At 39.7% G+C, this 24,455-nt stretch overlaps 1 protein-coding gene across 1 annotated transcript in view; it reads left to right on the top strand.

Moving 5' to 3' along the window:
• The window catches only part of CSMD1 (CUB and Sushi multiple domains 1), a 2,063,566-nt gene that overhangs the window by 1,649,088 nt on the left and 390,023 nt on the right, over window positions 1–24,455 (top strand). Inside the window, exons 22-23 of the mRNA XM_026453909.1 lie at window positions 9,192–9,361; window positions 13,932–14,088. Coding sequence (XP_026309694.1) covers window positions 9,192–9,361; window positions 13,932–14,088 — 327 coding nt within the window. The remainder of the gene's footprint in view (window positions 1–9,191; window positions 9,362–13,931; window positions 14,089–24,455) is intronic.

Raw genomic sequence — 24,455 nt, forward strand, 5'->3', positions numbered from 1 at the left:
ACTTTTATTTTGGTACCTTGAAATGAAGTACTGGGCTCATGTGCTGGTACTGGCTTGTTGATCCGGTAGGGCGATGTTTATTGGCAATCTGGAAACTGTGCCACTGTAAGAAGTTTAGCAAAGGAGAATCATAACTGCTGTCGTAGCTTAAATAGGGTGTGTTGCCCACACAGCCAGAGCTCTCGTAGTTAGCTATACGGACATGGTCTGGTTCCTGCCATAGCAACCCAGCCATGTTGCTCAGCATATTCTGGGTCTTACAGAATGTTCTTTAAAGTTACAGAAAACTGACTAATGTCGTTGTGAAGAAAAAAGGGAGGTGAGAGATTAACCAAGGTTCTCCTTACCACCAAGCTTTCTGAGTCCATGGAGTCCAGGATATGAACCACACTAATTTAACCAGTTAACGAACTGGAGGCAGGTGGGGGAGGTCTGAAGACAAAATGTAATAATCCATATAAAACACAAACTTGTTCACTTAGCCTGACTTGTTTAGCATAACTTGTTTTATTTTACCATGGTACAGAATCTCTTTGATTTTTGGAGTTGCTTAGGAATATTATGTAACTCAAATGATAAAGCTATCTTTTTGAATTTTAATGAGCCAGAGAGACACATAGTCAGAATTTCATTATTAAAAAAATTAAAAAACATGAATCAAATCATCCGTGTCTCTTTCCAAAACAGGTGTTTATATATTTTTACAATCTGTTTTTATCTTAAAATAGTGGTTCTTACTTTTTTGTGGTTATAATATTTATTTGAGAATGGAAGGCAAATTTTGAATATTATCTCAAGAAAAAAAAGATACGATATTTTGTAGATGATCTTAGGAGTTCCCAGAGTTGGTTGGAGTCTATTCCAGAGACTCCTAACTGAGATTGTTTGAAGTCTGGACAAAACCCCCAACTCAATGAAATCAAAGTGACATCTAGGTATGGAGCAGTAAGTAGTCTACTGATTATAATGATTAAGACCCATTAAATGTTATTCTATTTCATCCAGAGTCATTATCTTTACATTGTTTTTCTTGTCATTCAGGTGTTTACTCTGTAGTCTAAAATATGAAACAATAAGCAACCAGAGCTGGAAGAATAGTTACTATTTATTAAACACTGTATGGTAGACCAGCCACTGCTTCAGGCTCCTTCCTTGTAATCATGTATTTAGTCCCATGACAATTCCACGAAGTAAACCCTATGATTGACAGTTTCCTTTTACAGGTGGAAATATTAAGACACAAAGACACTACAAACTGCCCAAGGACATAGAGCTAGGAAGACTCAAACCCAGGGAGCCTGCAACTCAGCCTTTAACCACTGCACTGAACAGGGAAACGGAGGGCCTTGGACAGGCCCTTTTTGTATTTAGTCTTTTGCATTTTGCCTGCAGTTTCCTGATTTTTCTTCTAGCCCCTCTGGTGCATTTGGGTGCTGTCTTCATTTCTCTCTCATTCCCCACACCTGCTTAGCTCCTAGTTCTGAAGGTTTCTGGCCACTGCAGAGCTCTAAGGTCAGACTCCTCCTCCCCACCCTCCTAGCTCCAACTCCCTCCATATCCCCCCATTCCCCCTGATGGTTCCCCCGGCTCCCCAGACCCCACCAACCCCAGGGGCCACAGCTCCCAGAATGCTCTCTCCAAAGTGAAAACCCCATCGATTTGCCCAATGTAACAGAGCCTGGTCAGTGCTTCCCCTGCTAATCAGAGCAACCACTCTCCCTCCACTCTGTCCTGGCTCAGAGTCCCTCATTCACTGGCTCTCCAGAGTGCACCCAGCACTCACCCAGCATCCTTGTGCAGACAGATGGAGCCCTCTCAGGCCCACAGAGCACCAGGGCTCTTTCTGTAAGGTTGGTGCAAAAGTAATTGCAGTTTTTGCCATTACATTCCTTTTTTTTTTTTTTTCAGACAGTTTTGTTCTTGTCACCCAGGCTGGAGTGCAGTGACGCAATTTCGGCTCACTGCAACCTCTGCCTCCCAAGTTCAAGCGATTCTCCTGCCTCATCCTCCCGAGTTGGTGGGACTACAGGCGCCCACCACTGTGTCCAGCTAATTTTTGTAATTTTAATAGAGACGGAGTGTCACCATGTTGGCCAGGCTGGTCTCAAGCTCCTGACCTTGTGATCAGCCCACCTTGGCCTCCCAAAGTGCTGGGGTTACAGGCATGAGCCACCACACCCGGCCTCAAGTTCTCTTCATCTCTTTGTCTCCCTCCTTGGACTGACGGCTGCTTTACAGTGGGCTGCCTCGTCCCTAAGCTTTGTGTATCCAAAAGAGGAAAATTGCTTTCCTCAGAAGCTTCTCTTTTCATCTCAAAAATTTGATTCATCCATACTTCATGTTCCTTTCTCTAAAATTATAGAAATAAAAATGATTTGCCTGTGGCAAAAAAAGAGGCAAATCCATACCAAAGGTTGCAGGTGATACCTAAGGAATGTCGACTGAGTTAGAAGCATGCGGTTTTAACCTCCCTAATAAATGTCTGACCTTAAATGGAATTTCTAGTGAGCTGAGAACTATTTTTCTATGAAGTCACTTTTCAGTGAAAGAGGTAGAAAGTTTTTTATTATTTGTGTTTATTCATTTTAGGGTTTTTTCAACCTGATGATGTATTTAGGATGATAGAAATAATATCATATGTACCTTGGGTATTCAACCTCAATGTTCAAACCCTCTCTTCTGGCACCTCTTGGCATGTGCATTATACATGTATTGTTTAGGATCTTCTTTTTCACTTGCAAGTTAGAGAAAAAGTTGCCCACATTGGCTTCAGTCAAAATGAAAGTTTATTGGTAAGGTGATATAAAGTCCATACATCGGGACAGCTTCAGGTGAGGTTTGATCAAGGGTTCAACCTCATCAACAAGAACCTGAGGTCTCAGCATCTCTCAGTTTTGCCAAGATGGGTAAAGCACTAGGTGGCTTCCTGATCTCATATCATCACATACAGTGCTGTAGCCCCACATCCTGCAGCTCTGTGGAAACAGCTATGTCAAGATCGCTTATGTACAAGTCCTGGGTTTCCTCTCACTGGATCACATTGAGTCCCATGCCTATTCCTGAGCAGTCATTGTGGCCAGGGCAGTCGTGATTAGCTTAGGACATTTAGAATTCCATCTGCACAGCTTTTGAATAACAACAAAAACTGAATATTTTGTGACGTTTTGTAACATTTTGTAGTATTTTGGTCAAAAGAGCAGGAGCAAAGTTAGCACATATGATGGAGATAAATGTTCGCTATAATTCTGTAACCCAATATTGCATCTATGACATCATTTCAGAATTATTTGAACAAAAAATTTTCTCAGGGTGTTAAAGGGCTGCATGTATACGTCAGCATAAGCCTTAAATGCATATCTAGTAAGAGAATTTTTTAAAAAATGAATGAAAGTGAGATATAGCCTCTTATTGATTAACTGTATTAACTCTATTTGCTTGACAAAGTAGAAAGTCACTGGGCGAAATAAAAAAAGAAAAAAATCAACAACACCCTTATTCTCAATTTTTGAATGGATTGTAAGTTATTTCTGACAGGCAGAGTGAAACAAAATATCTTGCCTGTATTTTAATTTAATTTAGATCTAGTTTAACACTAAACTCTCTCTCTATGGAGATATATTAAAAAGATATCTCATTAAAAATACCAATATATAGAGTTTAGTGATATATATAATATATATGATACATATCATGTGATATATAAGATGCATATCATGTGATATATAAGATGCATATCAAATGTGATATATATGAGACATATATGTGATATGTGATATACATCACATGTGATATGTGATATATATGATATGTCTCATATATATCACTAAACTATATATAATTCTATGTAGTTCTTTAATTTTGGGTTTAAAAATTTGAAACAACATTCTAAGCTAAAATGTTAGTTTCTGTTGCTTCTTAAAAGCTAATCCAATAATGGCACTAAATTGTAAAAATAAAGGTTTTAGGATAATGCATGGGCTAAAAATAGTACCATTTTGTGAAATTCTTAGATATTCTTTGTAAGTAAATATGGACTTGTACGTTTTGATTTATATAGACTTCTATTATAGGTAAGATTTACTTATTGTGTAGAACACAATGAACTTGGTTTAAAGGAGAAAGGTAGATTTTCTGTTTGTGTTCCTTAGTTGAGCTGTTTTCTATTTCTGTACTTTTTAAATAAAGCTTCTAAAACATAGAAGTCTGCATATTAATGGTTTTCCAATTTCATAATGCCCTCAAAAGCCCCACAACAATGTCTGCATTTTAATAACCAGAGCCATACACCTTTACTTTCAGCCATTATGTTAAGAAACATGTCTGTTAAATGTGAGGTATTGTGTAGGCTCAAAATTATTTAGGTGGACAAGTTGCTTCAGCTGTAGAATTTGAATCCAATTTAACTGTATGGAACAGGCAGATTGAGAGGTTATATATTTTACTTAGTTTTTAAAATAATCAAATAAATAGTTATTTAATGTCCCCAATAAAATAACCTTCCCTAATATTGAGTATGTATTAATTTATACAGACACTTTGGTTAATGCTATGAATTTGGGACTTCCTAGCCTCCACATCTGTCTGTTGTTGAGGCCACTCTCTCGGTGGTACTTTGCTACAGCAGGCCAAGCAGACTGAGACAGCAGATTTCACAGGTAGCTGCCTTTGTACAGAAGAATTGACTGAAAAATCAATTAATTCCTTTCTCCTGTGTTAATTTAATTTTAATTAGTTTCGTTCAATTGCAAAAATCTAAATGACAATTCAATTATAATTACCATTTCGGTAGCTTTTTTATAAAACAGCAAGTGATGTGTATTAAGAAACATTGTATTCGTTCATCTTAATATTAAATAGACTATTAAAAAATTCTTTAAAATGAAGCATTTAATTGTTCTAATGGTGATTTTCAATGAATGTTTGAAATCAAGCTCAAATAACTTTTGAAATTTTGGTCACGTAACTGTTGCGATTTTCTGAGCACTTGCTCTTTACTTAATATCAGTATCTTATTACATTATGTCCTCCGCCATACTGCCCCAGGGTCTGGAGCACCTCTCTCAGTTTCTTTGACACATCCATTCTTTCATTTGAATATCACGTTGTATCCATTTTTGTATACTGGGAGCCCACCTGCACAGCTGTGGAAACAAGGAAAAGGAAACATTTTGTGATCTATGAGCTATCTGGTGGTATCTTGCTCAGAAAGGCAGGGGTAGTGTTAGAGAGCAGATAGGAAAGGAGATAACAAGCTTTCGCAAGAACTCTTCTAATTTAATTTGGAAACAGAATTGAGTCAGAAGACAAGCCCCCAAAAGTATACCAATGTTTCTTCAAAGAACGTTTTGTAAAATAGTAACTTATACCATTCAGAAAGTTGCTTCCCTCAGCAGCATCACTTTCCTATTCTGTTGGAACCACAAGGTTATTCAAGTCATAAGCAAGTAGCCCTCACAGATTATTTAATATCTGCCAATAGGAATAATTACCAAGATTGTGTATTAACAAACATAGCACAATTATTGCACCTTCTGATAGCAGATTGCCTGGGGTTCAAATAATAGTCTGCCTCTCACACCTGTGTGATCTCGAGCCTGTTAATTAGTGTTATTGTGCCTCAGTTTTCTCATGTGTAACATGGGTTTAGTTTTGTTATATACTCCCATGGTTTTGTTTGTTTGTTTGTTTGTTTTGTTTTGTTTTGTTTTGAGACAGAGCTTCTTTCTTGTTGCCCAGGGTAGAGTGCGGTGACGTGATCTCAGCTCACCGCAACTTCCCCCTCCTGGGTTCAAGCAAGTCTCCTGCCTCAGCCTCCCAATTAGCTGGGACAACAGGCATGCACAACCATGCAAGGCTAATTTTTGTATTTTTAATAGAGATAGGGTTTCACCATGTTGGCCAGGCTCGTCTTGAACTCCTGACCTCAGGTAATCTGCCACCTTGCCCTCCCAAAGTGCTGTAATTACAGATGTGAGCCACCACGCCCAGCCAATGATGTAATACTAATAAGAGCATGCAGTATGCAAGTGACATATAGACCAAAAAAAAAAAAAAAAAAATTAGATAAATTCCTATACCCCATCAGGCATGGTATTACTACAACTTATTTTTCCTACGATTACTTCTTTGAACCTTCAAAGATATTCCTCTTCTATTGAAATTCTAGAATTTGTGTCACAAGTCAATCTTCACAACATCTATACCTTCTGTGTTTTTGTTTAGAGTCTTTAAAATTCAACTGTTTTTGGGCATTCCTCTTTTCCAAACATCCTTTTATCAGGGCATGTCCATGCTCCAAACTCTTTCAGGGACTTCCTGCCATGGTTCAAGGAAGCGCAGACGTTCCCTACAACCTGGTTCAGGCTGTGTTTGCAGTTCCATCTCCCGTAGTTCCTTCCTGTGATGCTTCACTTTGGTCGTGTTGATAAAGTCATAAAAACATCCTATTTGTTTTGCCCCTGAGACTGTGCCCATGTCCTGGCATTCCTTCCCCACCTAAAAAAGATTTATTTATTTGCCACTATGCCAGTATATCTTCAATTGCATGAATTGTTTTTAAACTTATAAACCTAATAAAAGATCTAAATTTGGAATAGTTGCCTTTGTCGATTTTTGTTAAATTCAATTTTAAATATTCTCTGATGTTTGTGACTAGGTTTCATTCTCTGGTTGTTAGAATTATGTTTTTATTTTATTTCCTTTAAGGACAGCACCTTTTATAGCTGGAAACCCCAACTCTTCTCTCCATGGGGCAGCCGAGGGAGGACACACAGCTTGGCTTCTTTAAACTTTATTTTCATTTATTTTGGCTTTTATGTGAAAGACACTTTCTTCAGGAAGGAAAAAAAAATAAAAGAACATCCAACAAAGATGTTCAACATTCCACAAATTATTAACTTTTCCAAGGAGCTTACTATCTAAATAGCTTGTTGTTGAGTTTAAACTATAGAGCCATTTCTCTTTCTCTCTCTTTTTTTTTTTTTTTTTTTTTTTTTTGGAGATGGAGTCTTGCTCTGTCTCCAGGAGGGCAGTGGCAGATCTCAGCTTACTGCAACCTCCACCTCTTGGGTTCAAACAATTATCCTGCCTCAGCCTCCCAAGTAGCTGGGACTACAAGCGCGTGCCACCACGCCCAGCTAATTTTTGTATTTTTAGTATAGACATGGTTTCACCATGTTGGCCAGGATAGTCTCAATCTCTTGACCTCATGATCCACCCCCATCAGCCTCACAAAATGCTGGGATTACAGGCGTGTGCCACTGCCCCCAGCCTGTGAAGCCATTTTTCTTCAACCTTACACTGTCTGCGAATCATCAAATTGCTAACAGAGAAGGATCACTGTTCAAACACCAGCAAGGTGTGGGCTGGAGTAGGGATGCCCAAGTATGGAGCATGAGAAACACATCAGTTGCTTTTCTCTCCATGTTTATATATTTATATCTATTTTGTAGATATATTTATATATTATATATAATATAGATATTTTATAGATATAAATATATTTATATGTATTTATAAATATACACCTACTCATGGGTGTATATATATATATATTATATATATTATATAATTATATAATTATATATTTATATAAATATATATAAATAAAATATATATATAATTATATATATGTCTTTTAAGATGGTTTTTAAGTTATTACAGTTATACAAGTATATAATTATGATTATATAATTATATTACTGTAATTTCTTAAAATGATTTTAAATTTCCAATGGCATCTTTGAGTCACCAGTTGCCTGCATTTCTCCCTCAACACTTTCACCCTGAGAACCATATCCAAAGTCTGCCTTTCTATCTTTGTTTAAGGAGGATGAGGGAGAAGTGAACCCAAGTTGTCAAGCGTTTTCCTCTCTGACTTTCTCCCTACACCCTTCCACATGGAGGCATTCTGAGATTCAATGTGCACAAATCATTGAGGGGCAATCATGGATCTCTAGCAACTTCCTGCTGGCAAGTGGATTAAGATGCCCATGGTCAGTGACGTAGCTGATTGTGTTCATGGTCAAAGAGGGAGTGAGGGTGTGAGAGAATCAGCATCGTGGCAATGGGCATGCAGAAGTCATCTGCAAAATTCTACAATACCTTGAGCAACCCACTGGAAAACGAACACTGTGCATCCTTCTCTGCCACTCTCAGTACATACCTGGCATTTAACTGATGCTTGCTTTCCAACTCAACAATTATTCTTCAAACGAATAGGCATTCTGTGGGATGTTTACATCAGAGTGCTGGGCACATCGTATAGTCTGTAAAATTGTCAGTGCAGACTCCTGTGGAGCTCTCTTGACACATACAAACCTCTGTGTGTGTGTGCACCTGCATATGTAGCCACTTTACTTATTACTGTGTGTGTGTGTGTGATTGTATTGGACTTAGAATTTTGGAGCTGAAAACATTCTTGACCTAAACTGTTGACTTTCACAGTGAAACACGTGCTGAAAAGTTAAGTGACTTTCCCCAGGTTGACAGAAAGTAGACAGTTGTATGTATTTTCACTTTGACCTTGATAAGAGGAATTTTGTTTGGTATAAATTTAGATCGAGAAGTCAGCTATCCTCTTCCTTCATTGGGAGAGGGGGAGAAGCAGATATTTACTGCCGTTGAATGTTCTTCCATCCTAAGACATAATGCTAAGGCCTCCAGGGCTGTGACATCCTGAAGACTGTGACAAGATAACTCAGTGGTTTGGTCTGTCGTTAGATTCCCCTTTGAATGCATCCCAGTTGATGCCATAAGATACCAGTGAAGAAAAACTGCAGAGAAACAATGGTAGAATGGGTGCATGGGAATTGGTGGAGACATTTCATGAGGCAGGAACGAGGCAGGTGGGAGAGGTACTGTGACAACCTGGTGACACGGTCCCTCAGCCATGGTGCCGGAGCCCGTTTTATTCTAGAACTCTCTGTATGATTACATGCTGCTTCCACATAGTCAGAGGTCATTCTCTTAAAATAAATAAGACAATTTTGAAAATGAGCTAAGCGGGGTATCTTTTTGTGTCCAGTTGGTGAAACAATTTTAAAAAATCACTGATCTATTTTAAAATAATATATTGTTAACAGACATACATTGATAGAAGAGGAGGCTATCATGATTTTAAAGGTTTTAATCTGTTAAAAACAGTAATTCCACTTTTGAATCCTCTTTCTCTGATGTCCTATTTATTTTAGCTGAATGTGGAGCAAGTGTCAAAGGAAATGAAGGAACATTACTGTCTCCAAATTTTCCATCCAATTATGATAATAACCATGAGTGTATCTATAAAATAGAAACAGAAGCCGGCAAGGGTATTCACCTCCGCACACGAAGCTTCCAGCTGTTTGAAGGAGATACTCTAAAGGTAAAAATAATCTTCTCCCACAGGATGACTCCAACTTTTCTTCTCAAAAAATATGTTGTCTATCTGTTTTTCTACATAGAGATATATGCACATATTGATATATCTTTTTATATATGATTTATTTATATTTATTTACAAATGAGTTTGAGGAAGTGTAGTATCACTTCACTTAGAACAGTGTATGTGGACTTTCAAATAACGTTGTAGATAAACCTGGATCTAACATTTATTAGTCCAGCACCTCGTGCAAGTTATTTAACACTTTTGATCTTCAGCATCCTTATGTGTAAGAAAACGCAGCTGTACCTACCTTTTTGGACTGTCTTGAGGATTTAATCTAATAACATAAGTGGACATTCCTAGCATTGTGTCTGGCACATAATTGTAACTATTAAAACTTGCAGGGTCCTCAAACCAAGCCTTTCTGTAGTTAATCTTGATTTTTAAATGTGGCCATAATGTGGAAAGCTGGAAAGGTTCTGAAGTGATAATGGAGGCAAATCCAGCCACTGTGGTCAGGTCACTGACAGGGCTGATGAGGAGACGCCAAGCCGGGACAAGACAGAATCTCAATATTGATTGCAGGGGTACCCAGGTCCTGCCTTGATTTATAAAATCCCAGCTCCAACCAGAAATGCCCCTTAACTCCTAAGATTCTGATATAATTTTCACCTCTCCTGTACGTATTTCAATAAACTGGGAACCTTCCATGATCTAGGGTCTGGAGAATGGGCAGTCTGGCCTCAGGGCACTGAAAGGGAAAAGATTTAAGCAAGAAGAGCTAATGCTGTGATACAGTCTCATCCAACCCGCAGCCCACAGGCCACATGCGGCCCAACACAGCTTTGCCTGTGGTCCAACACAAATTCGTAAACGTTTAAAACACTATGAGACGTGTTTGTGATAAATTCGTAAACATTTAAAACACTATGAGACGTGTTTGTGATTTTTGTAAAGCTCAGCAGCTGGTTAGTGTTAGTGTATTTTATGTGTACGCCAAGACAGTGCTTTCAACATGGCACAGGGAAGCCAAAAGATCGGACACCCCTGCTAGAAATCATCCCTCCAGTCACCTGCTTGTTTCAGTGAGGTGAGCAATTTCATTGAACAGAAGCCTGGTTTCCGGCAAGAAAGGGACACGTGGCTCTTTTTATTCCCTTTTTAAAATCCCAGGGGTTTTTCAGTTAATTGACATCTACCTAGATGCACATAATGATGCATTTTAGATTCAGTACTGTCAACTCACTTTGAACTATGAGCGTTAGAAGAGAATATGCAGAAAGCCAACTAAAAGGGAAAACCCTGTTTGTCCTCCCTTTACAGAATGGCTGGAATGGAGCCCCCGCCGGGCTCCACTTGACCTCATTCGAAGTGATGTGCACAGGTCAGGAGATTAAAGGGCCTCACTTCCTCCTAAGGCCGGGTTTGACTGTATTTCAATGTCATCATTTAGTAGTGTGGTTTTATTCTAGTTGTTCTTTCGTTTTAATAGTCTTTTGAAAGCTCACGCTGGCAGTATGAGAGACTGTAATTAAGAAGTGGTTTTTAGGCAGGAAACTAGCACATTCTTACTAATCTTAAAAAAAATAGTTACATCACAAGTAGGCATTTTCTGAATTTTTTAATAACCTCAAATTTAGAAGTCAGTAAGCCTTTAAGGCAAACTTTTAAATAACTCTTAACTATACTTTAGTGCAGGTGAGTGATTAGAGATACTGCATAAAATATACAAGGATAAATATTATTGGAATGGAAGGAAGGAAATTATGTTCATTTGTGATTGCATGCCATTTAAAGTTGTTGATTATAACAAAAAGTTTTTTTTAAAAACCTTGCTTCTCACATTTAATTACAGAGAAGCTGTCAATCATATAAAATGCCTACATGTTTTGCAGGCATATATTTTGTTAAATATGCTAATAAAGATCTCCGTTAAAAACATTTCTAGTAAAATTATCTTAATTTTTGAGCCTAATGCTGTTCACATTGATCCCTCGCACATACTGAGATGTAATAATAAAGACTAAAATTTTATATACACGCACCCCCTGCACACATAAATAAATATGATGTTTTCTTGCTTCATGTGGAAAAACCATGTAAGAGATATCAAGCTCTCAGAAACATGTCATGAAAGGAATATAGAATGGAAAATGCAATTAATTTTGGAAATAAATCTGCAGGGTATAGTTTCTGTTAAATGGGGAAACATTTCCCCAGAACTTTCAGTATTGTCATGCTAACATTCTGCGTGACGTTTTCTGATCTGTGATCATCTGTTAACCCAGCAACATCCCTTAAAGTATATGACATTGATTAAATGCCAAACTCTGAGGAGGGTCTGTAGTGCAAATACTTACAGCCTCGTATGAAACAGATGAATCCAGAAGGCTTTCTCTAATAACTGAAAAGAACCCTTTGAATCTAGCTGCTTATAGGTGAAAAAATATAACTAAGAAATGTTGTACAGAACAGGTGTAGCCTGTTCCTCATTCCACTGGGATCAGAAATCAAGTCTTCTGACTTCCACTCCTATCTGGGTTTTTATTTGTGATCAATGCAAAACCTGAACCCAGATTTTAACTTTAGAGAACTGACAGGGGAAAGCTCCATGTTAATCAATGACATAGCTGTTCTCTGGGCTGTCGGTGGTTGGACCCAGTGCTAATTGCTGATGACGTGGATAAAGAAGGCAGAATTCCTGTTCTGAAGAATCTTACGATTAAGCCGTTGAGCTGTTTATGTTTAATGGTTCTAATCATGAAACCACTGGGAGGGGGGTGCAATCTGTCAGGGATCCACAGTGCACTTGGTCAAGTCCCCATGAGGAAGCCAGGATTCAGGAGAGCGAATGAGCTCACAGTGTGTCAGGAGCAAGCAGGGACTTCAGGGAGTGTCGAGTTCTTTCGTGTTTCCCCGTCTTCATGGATTTCTGTGAATTACAGACAATTCCACGGTATACGGGGTAGCCCAAGGCCTTCCTGGGGAGACCTGAGCATTTTCTCTTTGACCCAGACTCCTCTGGACTTAAAACCTTTTAGTCTCTGGATGTCAGACCCTGGCTCATCTAATAAAAACATGGAATAAACCAAATAATGGTTTTTAAACAATGACCTGGGACAACAGTCTTTTAGTAAGGAGATTAAAGGGTATCTGATTCTACCCCACTAGCATGTCCATATTTAATTGTAATTAAATAACTACCCACAAAATTATCTTTTCTAAGTGTATTTTCTCCTTTCCTGAGTATGTATATCTGTGTACATCCCTGGGTTTATATATTAATTGAAAGACAATAAAAGAAGAATTAACCCGTATAAAGAGGAAATAAGTGGGGAAAATAAACAAACACATTGGAAGAGCCTACTAAGACTCTGTTTAATTTTATTTAGTTAGGGTTCCATTTTTCTAGTAAGACAAACTGAGCATTTTCCAATATAATGTAATAAATGTTTATTTTTATGGCCCCCTGCTAGTGAGGGAGGCAGGTGGATTAGCTGTGCCCACCTAGTGCTCTATTGTTATTGGGATGTGAGGACTGCTGCGTTGACTCTTTTATTTTATTTTAAGCTCCGGGAATTAACCTGTGCAGAAATCGCAGGTTTGTTATATGGTATACAAGTGCCACGGTGATTGACTGCACCTATCCACCTGTCATCTAGGTTTTGAGCCCCGCATGCATTAGGTATCTGTCCTCCTAGAAAGTCAGTGCTGTTTCTGTTACCTGAGCCTCAGGGCATTGGCAGAAAGTGCATGGGTCCTGAAACACTTTTACCCGACCCTCATTCAGAATATAACAGTGACACCAACCCACTGCTCCCCACCGTGTGACCTGTCTCCCCAAAAGTTGGGAACCCATGACTGAACTTTCCCTCTCCCGAATGGCCAACACCAAGCCATGTCTTCTTTATGTTCCACATACTTATTGTATCTACTCTCGTTTTACAACTCCTTGGGAAGATAATGTCACATACAGAGCATTTTAAGCAACATCACGCTTCTGTGTTATTACTGCATGATGAGATACTTCTGTTATTACAAATTCAAGATGAAAGCCACCTCAGGCTTGCAGACTACAGAATGTGACAAGATTCCGCCACACCGTGTTGTCCTTTAATGCATCCAGACCGAAGGGAACAGAAGGAAAGAGTACGTTCTTTGACTTAGTTGAGAGTTCGGAGGAGATATTCAAGACTAAAATATTATAAATCTTTCCCACTTTTATAACTGAACTATGAGAAAAGGAATAAAAAGGTAGGTAGTGAAACCTGGAAACGTAAAGAAATATTTATTTAATTTTAACTAAACACAGAAAGAGCTCTTAAAGTAATGAATATGAAGTGATCTGAACAAAAAGGGGATGTTTTGCCTCTAGTGTTAATGGTAAAGATAAAACTTAAAGAACAAATACGATTTAGCACTAAGTCCTTCATTTATCTTTCTATACACTATATGCCTTTTTTAAGTATCGTATAAAACGGCGTCTTTGAAGATTTGGATATCTTATTAACATTGCTAACATAAGAATCCAATGAAGGCATAGAGAGACTCACGCTGTGATTTTCGTCAGGTCTACGATGGAAAAGACAGTTCCTCACGTCCACTGGGCACCTTCACTAAAAATGAACTGCTGAGGCTGATCCTAAACAGCACGTCCAATCACCTGTGGCTGGAGTTCAACACCAACGGATCTGACACCGACCAAGGTTTTCAACTCACCTATACCAGTAAGTAATGTACGACTTAATCACATTCTTTTTCATTTTGTCAGGACACATCTGATACCTGGCTTATATTAAGTTTTAAATATTGATTTTTTTCTGGCTGCCTACTGTCTTTTGGATTGCAGTTTAATTCTGCACTCTTGACTGGTTTGTATACTTAGACGCATTACTAGTAGTTGCTTGAAATTTATCTACTTGGAAATATTAATTTTAATAACAAAAGAGTTGGACCTGAAAAGGAAACATAAAACATTTTAGATCTGATGGGCTTAAATATATTGATTGTGGTACAGTGTATATAGTACACAATGATAAAAATTCATGGGCTTATATATGAAGGATTTAGAAGAAATGTTTGAGGTAACTGGAGGTAATAGACTTTGAATGACACATACATATATATATTTATACATTTAATCATATATATATGTATAAGCACACACACACACATAACAACTGTATGTAGTAAATTATTTTCTTTTCACCACTAATTTTTGAGATGAGAGAAATAAGAGAAATAAGAACACTTTCAATACTTGCCAAAGATAACAGTTTTTTTTGTTGTTCTTTTTTTTTTTTTATTTATTATACTTTAAGTTCTAGGGTACATGTGCACAACGTGCAGGTTTGTTACATATGTATACATGTGCCATGTTAGTGTGCTGCACCCATCAACTCCTCATTTACATTAGGTATATCTCCTAATGCTATCCCTCCCCCTTCCCCCTTCCCACAATAGGACCCAGTGTGTGATGTTCCCCTTCCTGTGTCCCAGTGATCTCATTGTTCAGTTCCCACCTATGAGTGAGAACGTGCGGTGTTTGGTTTTCTGTTCTTGCGATAGTTAGATAACAGTTTTAAGAGTTGGTGGAGCCAGGGTTGAACCTGCAGCTCCCAGTTTTCAGTGCTCGCCCTTGTTTGTATGAACAAATCAATGTGGAATATGTTTTTAAAGACGTAAACGAAGAAGCCAAAAGAACAGGGAAATAAAAGAGACGCTGTGTTTCAAAAGCAGGAATTTGCAATATGATAACTGCCATTTATAGCATTTTTAATTCTGAAGGAAAAGAAAAAGCTATGTGATGTGGATAAGTAATTAAAATTAACTAATTAATTAACATGTTTAAAGTATATAGAATTGTCAGATCCTTCACTCATCAGATAAATGTAAAAACCATAGGATACTGAACACCATGACGTTAGAAATTTAAAAGTTTGGGGTTTTGAGCGTAAAAGCATGTTAGTGACGGACACCTTTATTTGACGGATAGGCAATAAAAGGGCCTAGGAAAGATAATAATCGTCCCACAGACCCAGAGCTAATCCAGGTGCCTAAGAGGAAGATTAATCACCTCAGATCCCTCTGAGGAGGAAAAATCACAGGTGAAGAATTGTAAGACTTTGGCCAAAAAATAGAATAAGTGTGGCTGAAATCATGAGCAAACCAGTTTTTGACTTTTGTGCTAATACCTTTGAAAAGATTGAGTCAACAGAAAGCCTGTGAATTGACATTGATGCACAATACACTGATCATTGATGTTACAAGGTCAACCTGTAATTATAATTTTTACTGGAATTTTACTTTCCAGGATTCCGCTCTCAGAAATGTCTCAAAGAGCTCTTGTAAAGCCATTTTGCTTGCAGATGGAATGAATGCTATTGCAATTGCTTTTTCCACTTCTCGTCCCAGTCGAGATGTTCAATGTATTTTGTCTTCTTACTTGGATGTCTTCATCCCCACTATCTTGCCCCTACACTAGTATTAGAGGAACACAGATACTTGAGAAGAAAAACTGTTTGAAAAGCCTGTGGGTAAATTAAATTTTGTCTAATTACGGGGAAGTTCCGTGCACACCTACGTTGTTCTTCCAACTCTCTTGCCACTGAACACATTTTCGTTGCCTTTTACACATCCTGCCCCTGCTGTGGTTCCCTGGGCAAAGAGCAGAAAACGCTGGCCTGGGTTCCTGCCTCTCTCCTGTGACCTCACCCTCAACACTGCTGCAAGTTGGGATCTTACTAAGCTCACTGTTTCCCTTCCAATGGCTGCTTCACAGAAAACACATTGTGCTCAGCTTGTATTTTATTTCTCATTACGTTTCCAACCCTAGTAACTGTTTCCCATGTTCCTCCAGCTATGTCCAGTAGGAATGATTTTCTCGTTGATAAACACTTGGTCTCATTTTGTCACAGTGATGCACAAAGTATCCAGGAAAAGATGTATGCATACGGGAGTCTCAGGGGCTTGGAATCAAGGTAGGGATACTGAACTGTTTCCATAACTCTGAAGCCTCTTTTTTGTCCAGGTGGCAGTTAGGAAGGTCCATGTGCTCCAGAGCCATGTGACTGGATGGAAACTAGAGGTGGTCGACTTGTTCCATGATTATGTCCACCCTCCCTCACCCAGAAGGCCTGCGTCAGTGGGCAAGGCTCAGCCCTGCCTGGATCCCATGTGGATGCTGTGACTCTATTGTTCCCAGGCATCCAGCATCACTTTAGGACATTTTGCTATCACTCCCACTTCACTGAATAGCTTTGTAAAATCTTGAATCGATCCATCCGTTTAAGGGCACCTTTCAATTCTATGGACATTTTTGATTACATAGTAGCACAAATGTTCTACAAATAGGAGAAAGAAATATTGTAGAGGACTGGAACTTAGCTCTTATTATAATCAGTTTGACAGGAGTAATTTTCTTGTTCTCCCTGTTTCACCTTTTTGGTTCCACCTACAAAACCCAGACACTCCTCAGGTCTGCTTTGCAAGATTATCTTCGAGTTGGAACATACTGTCTGATGGGAAAATATATTTGTAATAGAAAATTGGTGGTGCTGATAGCTATATAATCAAAACAGTATTCACCTCACATTAAATTGTTAGGTTTAAATATAAGTAATTAAGCCTAAGAAATCCCCAGCTCCCCAAGGTGATCAAATACCTGAATCAAATATTTGTCCCAAAAAGATGTGTCAGAAATGATGCCTGGTTATATAAAATATTTTATGTGAGTTATTAACACTTAAGACTGTGTAAAGACACTTTCAACTATTTTCAAAAGACTTTTGTAATTGCCTCTTGCTAGTTAATTGCATGACTTAAGGACACATTAGTATTTAAAGGTTTCAGATCCATAATTAATGCATATACATGAGTAGATTAGAAAATGTCAACAGAGAGTAAAATATATAGCTTAATAAAAAACCCTAACATTTTTAGAAATGGGTACACACAATATTTGTTTATCCCTTAAAATTTACAAAAGCATACACTTAGGTACCTTTCAACTTTACAATCCTGGTAGTTCCAGGTCTTGGTAAATAGCTCCTTTTATTCTTCTTTATGAATTAAAAACCGAGTCTTCAGATCTTTTAGTGATTTCCTGCACACAGGCAGTAGTGTAATTGCAACCCAAATCCAGGCCTTCTAACTGAATACCAGAATTGTGGATGAACTTATTTTCAACGATTTTAGGTGATCCTGCTTTGGCAGGCATCAAGTATATTGACCAATATTGACACGTGCAAAGGAATTGGTAGGGAAGAAAAGCCAGAGTACCTTCGGGCCAAATTGGAATAAATATGTTAGTGAATAGGCATTTGTTAAGCAACTACTGTTTTCTGAATAGTAAGTCAGACCAAAATAAAACTTTAAAAGTGTACCTTCATTACAAAACACTGCTTTTCATTACAGATTTGTCTATTTTCATACCAGATAATATGCTTCTGGTGTATAATGATGTCAAATGGAGCCATAACCCATAGCTCTGTGAAATTGGGGGCAATGAGGGTCCACTTGCTTGTGCTTCTTTGCACGTTACACAGATGTGTGATCTGCGACATAAGACACTTAGACTGGGTCATTGTCATTCAGATTGTATTCCCTGGGGACACCAAGGGTCCACAGAACTGTCTCAGACAAGAAGAGTTTCACCTTAAGTAACAGAAGCGTTGATTATCAGAGTAGCCTTCTGAGGGTGATTTGTTGATGTTGATACAGGGTTTCCAGTACATGGACCAGCTTCATCAAGTATTTCAAATTACAGAACTGGCATTCTGATGTTAAATTAAAGTCCTATAGGCCCTCTGATGAGATAAATCTATTTGGGGTACACCGATGGAACCAGATGTCTGAACCTACAAAATCACCCAGGGCATGCTTTTGAAAGACAGCTGGCTAGCTTTCCTAAGGCAACCCCCCTACCCGTGGCTCTTAAAAGTCTCATTTTTTTGATAGAGAAGAGGACCTATAGTCAGGGACATCTTTAAAATGTTCTCCAAACAGAGGCTTGAAGTGAAGGGCTCATGAAAATGGATAAGGAATTACAGATGGGTATAAAAGACATTCCAAACAAACATTGAAAGACTGGAGATGAACAATTGAAACTGCGAGATACAGCTGCCACAATTCCATATGGCAATTTTGTACCAATTATTTTAAAAAGAAAAACTAAAGCCCTTTCTCTGGAAAGTTAGGTCCTCAGGATGCACCCTGCAGGAGTGCATTGGCCAGCCCTGAAAATAAATCGGCTACATAGCTGGTCTCCCGGGAGAGGCCCTGCCTCTGAGCTCAGACAATTTGCAACACAGTGTTTAATTTAGAGACATGGAAATAGGGACATTGACAATTTCTTCTCTTTATCCTGCCCCACAACCAGATTTCTCATCCTTGTAAATTTTCATTTTGGGGGATCCTAAATTGGTCCCCTTATCACTATCCTGAATTCTCCATGTTTCCCTTTATTATACTTAGCTGTGTTTTGATTTACACAGTTTCCATTATTTTACTGATGTACTTGGTCATGGACTACCGCCCTCTTTCACTTGCTAGTTTCTGTTCCATGGACACTGACTAAACTTGTCAAGAAACGCCCAGTACCTACACATGGCTAAGCCACTCCCTGGACACAGAGGCGTGGATGCCGGGGTGACTTGGATATAGAGATAAGACAGGCATACACATGTGGTTCAATAACTGGACTCAGACATTAAATATGTTGTGTCTTGTGGCTGGTTTTAGCACCTCAGATGGATGACAGACTCCTCAAGGGGGTCCTTTTGTATTTGCATTTATTCTTGGACACAATTCCAATCCCACAAGGCCTGCTTGGCATTAAGTTTCATAAATGATGTCGCTTGGGAAACAAAAGCAGCTGCCAAAGTAGGAAGCTGGAGAGGCATCTACAGTGCAGAGGTGATGAAGAGGCTCATCGGGGAAATCCCACCCGCGCTTCCCTTCCACAAACCGCCAGTGATTTCCTGGCCAGAGGATATTGGCAGAAGTTTGAACAGAGGTAGAAGGAGCATCATAAACACTTAGGGTGTGGGTTTGTGGCAGAGCCACTCAAAGGGATACTTTGATTTAATGACACAAAAAATACTCAGATCCCACTGGGCTGACTTTCCCTTGGTCCACTAGGCTGATTCCAGGTGAATGTGTGATCAGTCCCTGAACTCCTAAGGAGCACTTGATCTCAGCAGACGCAGGAATGGTCTTTCTTTGAATCATTTTGAGATGGTTGAGCTTGAGGCCATGGGCTGCTCTGTCCAGGCGCTGGTTTTGTGGATTTGCATTCCCTGAACATCAGCACTAGACACAGCATCGATGAAAGAGCGGCCAGCACTTACCGAGAACATCCCCTGCCGTTCTTTACACCTGTCTCATTGTTTAGGCAGGATGACCGCAGAGAGATCTTTAGGGCCATCAAAATAAACCCAAGCTTAAATCTTGGTTGTAGAATAAACCTTGTGGGTGAGGGTCAGGCGTGGGTGTAATTACGCAGAACAATGACTCCCCCGGCTTGCTTCTAAGAGATACTTCATAAATATTTGCTGAATAGATATAAAAATGTTTAATTAAAAATCGATGAATAATAAAAGCAATTTATTTCATCCAATTCAATATGCTTATAAAACATCTTTTCCGCTTTTGAAAGGTTCTAGACTTTGAGATAAGTAAGGGGATGGCAGATGGGGTTAGGGAGAGTCTGTCGTGTTGGTTTGTGGCAGAGTCATGTACTGAACCCTTTTCAGTCTTCCTGTTATCATGCCCAGGGTTCCAGGGGGTTAGTCAGCCGTGCTCTGGAGGCAGGGGGGCAGCAAGGCCTGGCCAACCCCAGCTCCCGGCCTCTCTGGAAAGCTACAGTCTTCAGGACACCCCCTCAGGCACGACTCCTGTCGAATTCATGTAACAACTGACATACGGTCAGCCTCCTAGAATTAACTCACTTTCTTGGGGGGAGCATTATCACAAGAGCTGTGTTTCAGAGAAGGCTTGTTGGACTAGGAGCTGACCCTCTTAGACATGCTACAGATTAAGGTCAATGCCAGGTGCTGTATGAATTAGACAGGAGCTGTGCCTGTCCTGGAAGCCCACACACAGCCCGGGGCCAGCGATGCATGCAGCTGGAGGCTGGACTCTGAATCTGTTCTGAAAACAGGAAGTTATGTTTGCAGGGCTCTCGCCCACAGTGAGAACATAGTCTCTGGGTCCTCTGTCTGGATGCGGGCACAGGGCTCTGTGATGAAGGACGTACTCTCAGTGTGCCCCTTGCTCTGTGGTAAAGTGAGACAAAATCAGACCGGGATAAAGCATCTTTCCTCTAGTTCTTACTCTGTTCAATCCCAACCACCACACTTTTTCCCAGTCTTGATTTTATCTGTGAAGCAGGGACAATCATAGTTTACTTCCCTAACTTATGTAAAAAACACATGTGAAATGGCTTTTGAAAACATCCAAGTGTTCTATGAATTTAAGTATGTTTTTTTCAGACTCTGTTTAACAGGGGTCATGAAAAAGGCTATAGAAGGTGGCACATGTCTCTTGGCATAGGAACCCCTACGATTTGTGATGTGAAGTGGAGACAGTTCTCATGGTTCAGAGGCCTTGGAAACACTCATAATACCCCAGGTCACAAAGGGACTGATTAGCATGTATTGTAACACACGCAAAGACCTTGCTATGATCTAACTTAATACTGATGCAAACCCCACAGTTACTGTTTTTCTACTACTTTAGATGTGAGGGAACAGAGGTTTGGAGAAACCTGCCCATGGTTCCATGGTTCAGGAGGAATGGGGATTTTTTTCTAACTTCGGTTACTCAAAGCACTTTGAATGTTAACCTGAACACAGTCCTATGGAAGAAATGTTTTCTATGCTTAAGGATTACTCACAGTCCTGTGCATGTAAATTAGTCCAAAATAAAAATCTACAAGGGCTGGGTAGGAAGGTCAGACTTTTGGGAACAAAGAAGCCTTGGATCAGATTTCTACCTTTTGCTCTTTGAACTTCAATCCATGAATTCACCCCTCTGAGCCAGTCTCCACCCTGGCAAAATGCAAATAATATTAAAGCACTTTGCAGATTTGTTGTGAGAATTAGTGGCGTCATATAGAATATCCAGCCCCATGTCTGCTCCACTATTAGGTCACATTCCGTACCCAGAAACCATTGTTACCACTAACCTTTATTTATTATTATTATTTTATTGAGTCAGAGTCTCGCTCCATTACCCAGGCTGGAGTGCAATGGCACAATCTCCACTCACTGCACCTCCACCTCCTGGGTTCAAGCGATTCTCCTGCCTCACCCTGCTGAGTAACTGGGATTTACAAGTATGAGCCACCATGCCTGGCTAATTTTGTATTTTTCGTAGAGATGGGGTTCCTCTATGTTGGAACTCTCGACCTCAGGTGATCCGCCCACCTTGGCCCCCCAAAGTGATGGGATTACAGGCGTGAGCCACCGCACCTGGCCGAACCTTTTTTCTTATACGAAACATGAGACCATTCGTGTCATTGGGACACACACCAGTGGCTGTGTGTCGTGGAGGGGAGATTGATCCTGCCACTCTGCTCTTCATTGCATGGCCATCAAAGTGACTGAGAGGTTGGAACTGTGAATTCCGAACACAGAGCAGAGGGTATGGGCAGAAGGAACCATTAGAGGCTGGTTCACCAATACCCCTAACAAGTGGCATGAGAGGGAGGGAGAGAGAAACATAATGGTGTCGAATGTCCAACCAGCATTGACTGCAGACACCTCCAGGGTCCTGGGCTCCTCTTGGTTTCATGATTCATAGCTATGCTTCTCACTCTGCCGTGAGCTGTATCAGAAATGTTTAAGAGACAGTACCATCTCCTAGAATTAAGTCAGTTTTTTTCAGGGGAGCATTATTACAAGAGTTGTGTTTTGGAGAAGGCTTGTTGGACTAGGAGCTGACCCTCTTAGACGTGCTACAGATGCAATGGGATCATCCAATGGTGAGACATTGCAGCTCCCCAGCAGACTGTGCTGCTACCGGCACTGTGCATCTGCAGACTGCCTTGTTATACTCAGTTTAAAAACCACTAGAGAGAGACCACCTGCACTGTGCATCTGCAGACTGCCTGGTCATACTCAGTTTAAAAAACATTAGAGAGAGACCTAGGAAGTCCCACTCTACTTCCTCTACAAATTCAATGTGAAATAAGAAAGAATGGTGTCCATTCTATAAAATGACCCATCCATTTGCAGCCTCTGGCATGGTAGCTCCTTATTTATGTTTTTGCCACGATAAGTAAATGGTGAAGGTGGGTGATTTGGTATTGACGAGTAATTCTGAACACATTACAACATAGCCTGTGGATGCGAAAATTAAAGCACGGAAATGTGGGTTTATGTAGCTGTCATGCTGATTTTATTAACACATTAATAGAATAAAAATGACATCAATGTTAAATATACTATTATAAATGAGAGAGTGGCTTTGGAGAATAAAAATGACATCAACATTAAACATACTATTATAAATGAGAGAGTGGCTTTGGGCAGGAATATATTCTCAAGACCGATACAGAAGCACTATGCATTGTCACTTTGGTGCTTCAAAACAAGGAGAAAATATTGCAAGCATGAAGTGTATACAGCCGCTGAATGCAATCAATTACTAGAAACAAACCTGAAGGTGAAGAGCAGGGTACGTCAGAATCCATCATTTGGAGTCCCTGAGATCATGCGTTGACCAAGGGAGAGAATGCTTTCTTTATAGGATTGACTGATACCTTGAAGAAGCTGATGTCATTTTCCTTCAGCATCCTCCCCCACCTGTCTCTACCCAAATACATCAGTAGACACTCTGTGTGTATCTCCTATAGATTCTTTCAATGCCTTCACGTCCCTGGCTATGAATAAGATGTAAAAGTGCATCACAACGGGTCCATGTCCTCATTGATTACTTCTTTTTAACAACTAGATTTTGGAAATCCTATACAAGCTGAGGAGCAGTCCTCAAATGCACATTTTCTACAATCTAATGTTATGAATAATAAAGACACTCACAGATTTCCCAGACATTCTTGGTTGTGATGTGTAAGCATTGCTGTTTTAAAGTAAAATAGATTATAGTATTCAAAGAATAGCATTCACTGCCTTCTTGGTTTTCATGGTGTATTATATTTTAGGAAATTGAATCAAAGCACCTTTTCATCCAATGAGTAGTTTTAAAAATTATTCACAACCATGCTAAGAACCAGGGGAAAGCATAGAATAGGGTTATAAAAGTAAGGAAATATTCAGCCTGCAAGTAAATCCACACTAACAGATTTTTACATCATTTCAATGAAGATTAAGATTATGGCAAACATTATGCTGCTCTAATATCTACTCCTGACATCGCAGTATCTGTGTAGTTTGTGAATTGCAGTATCTATATATCATTTGTAAATACAAGCTTACGGCAAAATTTTGTTCTTACATAGCTGTTAATTTAGCTGAGAAAAATGTTGGGAAAATGTCCAATAAGCAGTGTTCGTTTTTCCCACAGTTAACTTGCAGATAATTTTATAAAGTGTTTTCAAATAATAGGCAGTGTTGTGTGCGTTAGTTTTCTATTGCTCTGCAACAAATTACCCTACATGGAGGGGCCTAAAACAGCACCGTGTCTTATCTCACAGTATCCATGGGTCAGGAGCCCAGACACAGCTTGGCTGGGTCTTTTCTCAGGGTCTCACAAGGACGTGACCAGATGTTGGCTGGGCTGTGGTCCCATCTGAGTGTCTGGGGCCTCTTCAGGCTGTCAGCAGAACTCAGGTCCTCACAGTGGTCAGACTGAGACTCCCAGCTCCTTAGTGCCACCGGCATTTCCCTGCCACGTGGCCGTGGCCCTCTCTGGGCAGGGCGTGTCCTCGCTGGCTTCTCCAAAGCCATGGGGAGCCCTCACCTCATGGAGGCCAGACCCTCTTTCAAGGGCTTTCCCCGGATTGAGTCAGGCTCCCTCAGGATAATCCACGTCTTGAGAAACTCAGGATGCAATGGATCAGACATTTCTGTGGCATCCAGATTGTGTCAGGCTCCCTCAGGATAATCCACATCTTGAGAAACTCAGGATGCAA

The sequence above is a fragment of the Piliocolobus tephrosceles genome, chromosome 7, assembly GCF_002776525.5.
Source record: "Piliocolobus tephrosceles isolate RC106 chromosome 7, ASM277652v3, whole genome shotgun sequence".
NCBI lineage: Eukaryota > Metazoa > Chordata > Mammalia > Primates > Cercopithecidae > Piliocolobus > Piliocolobus tephrosceles.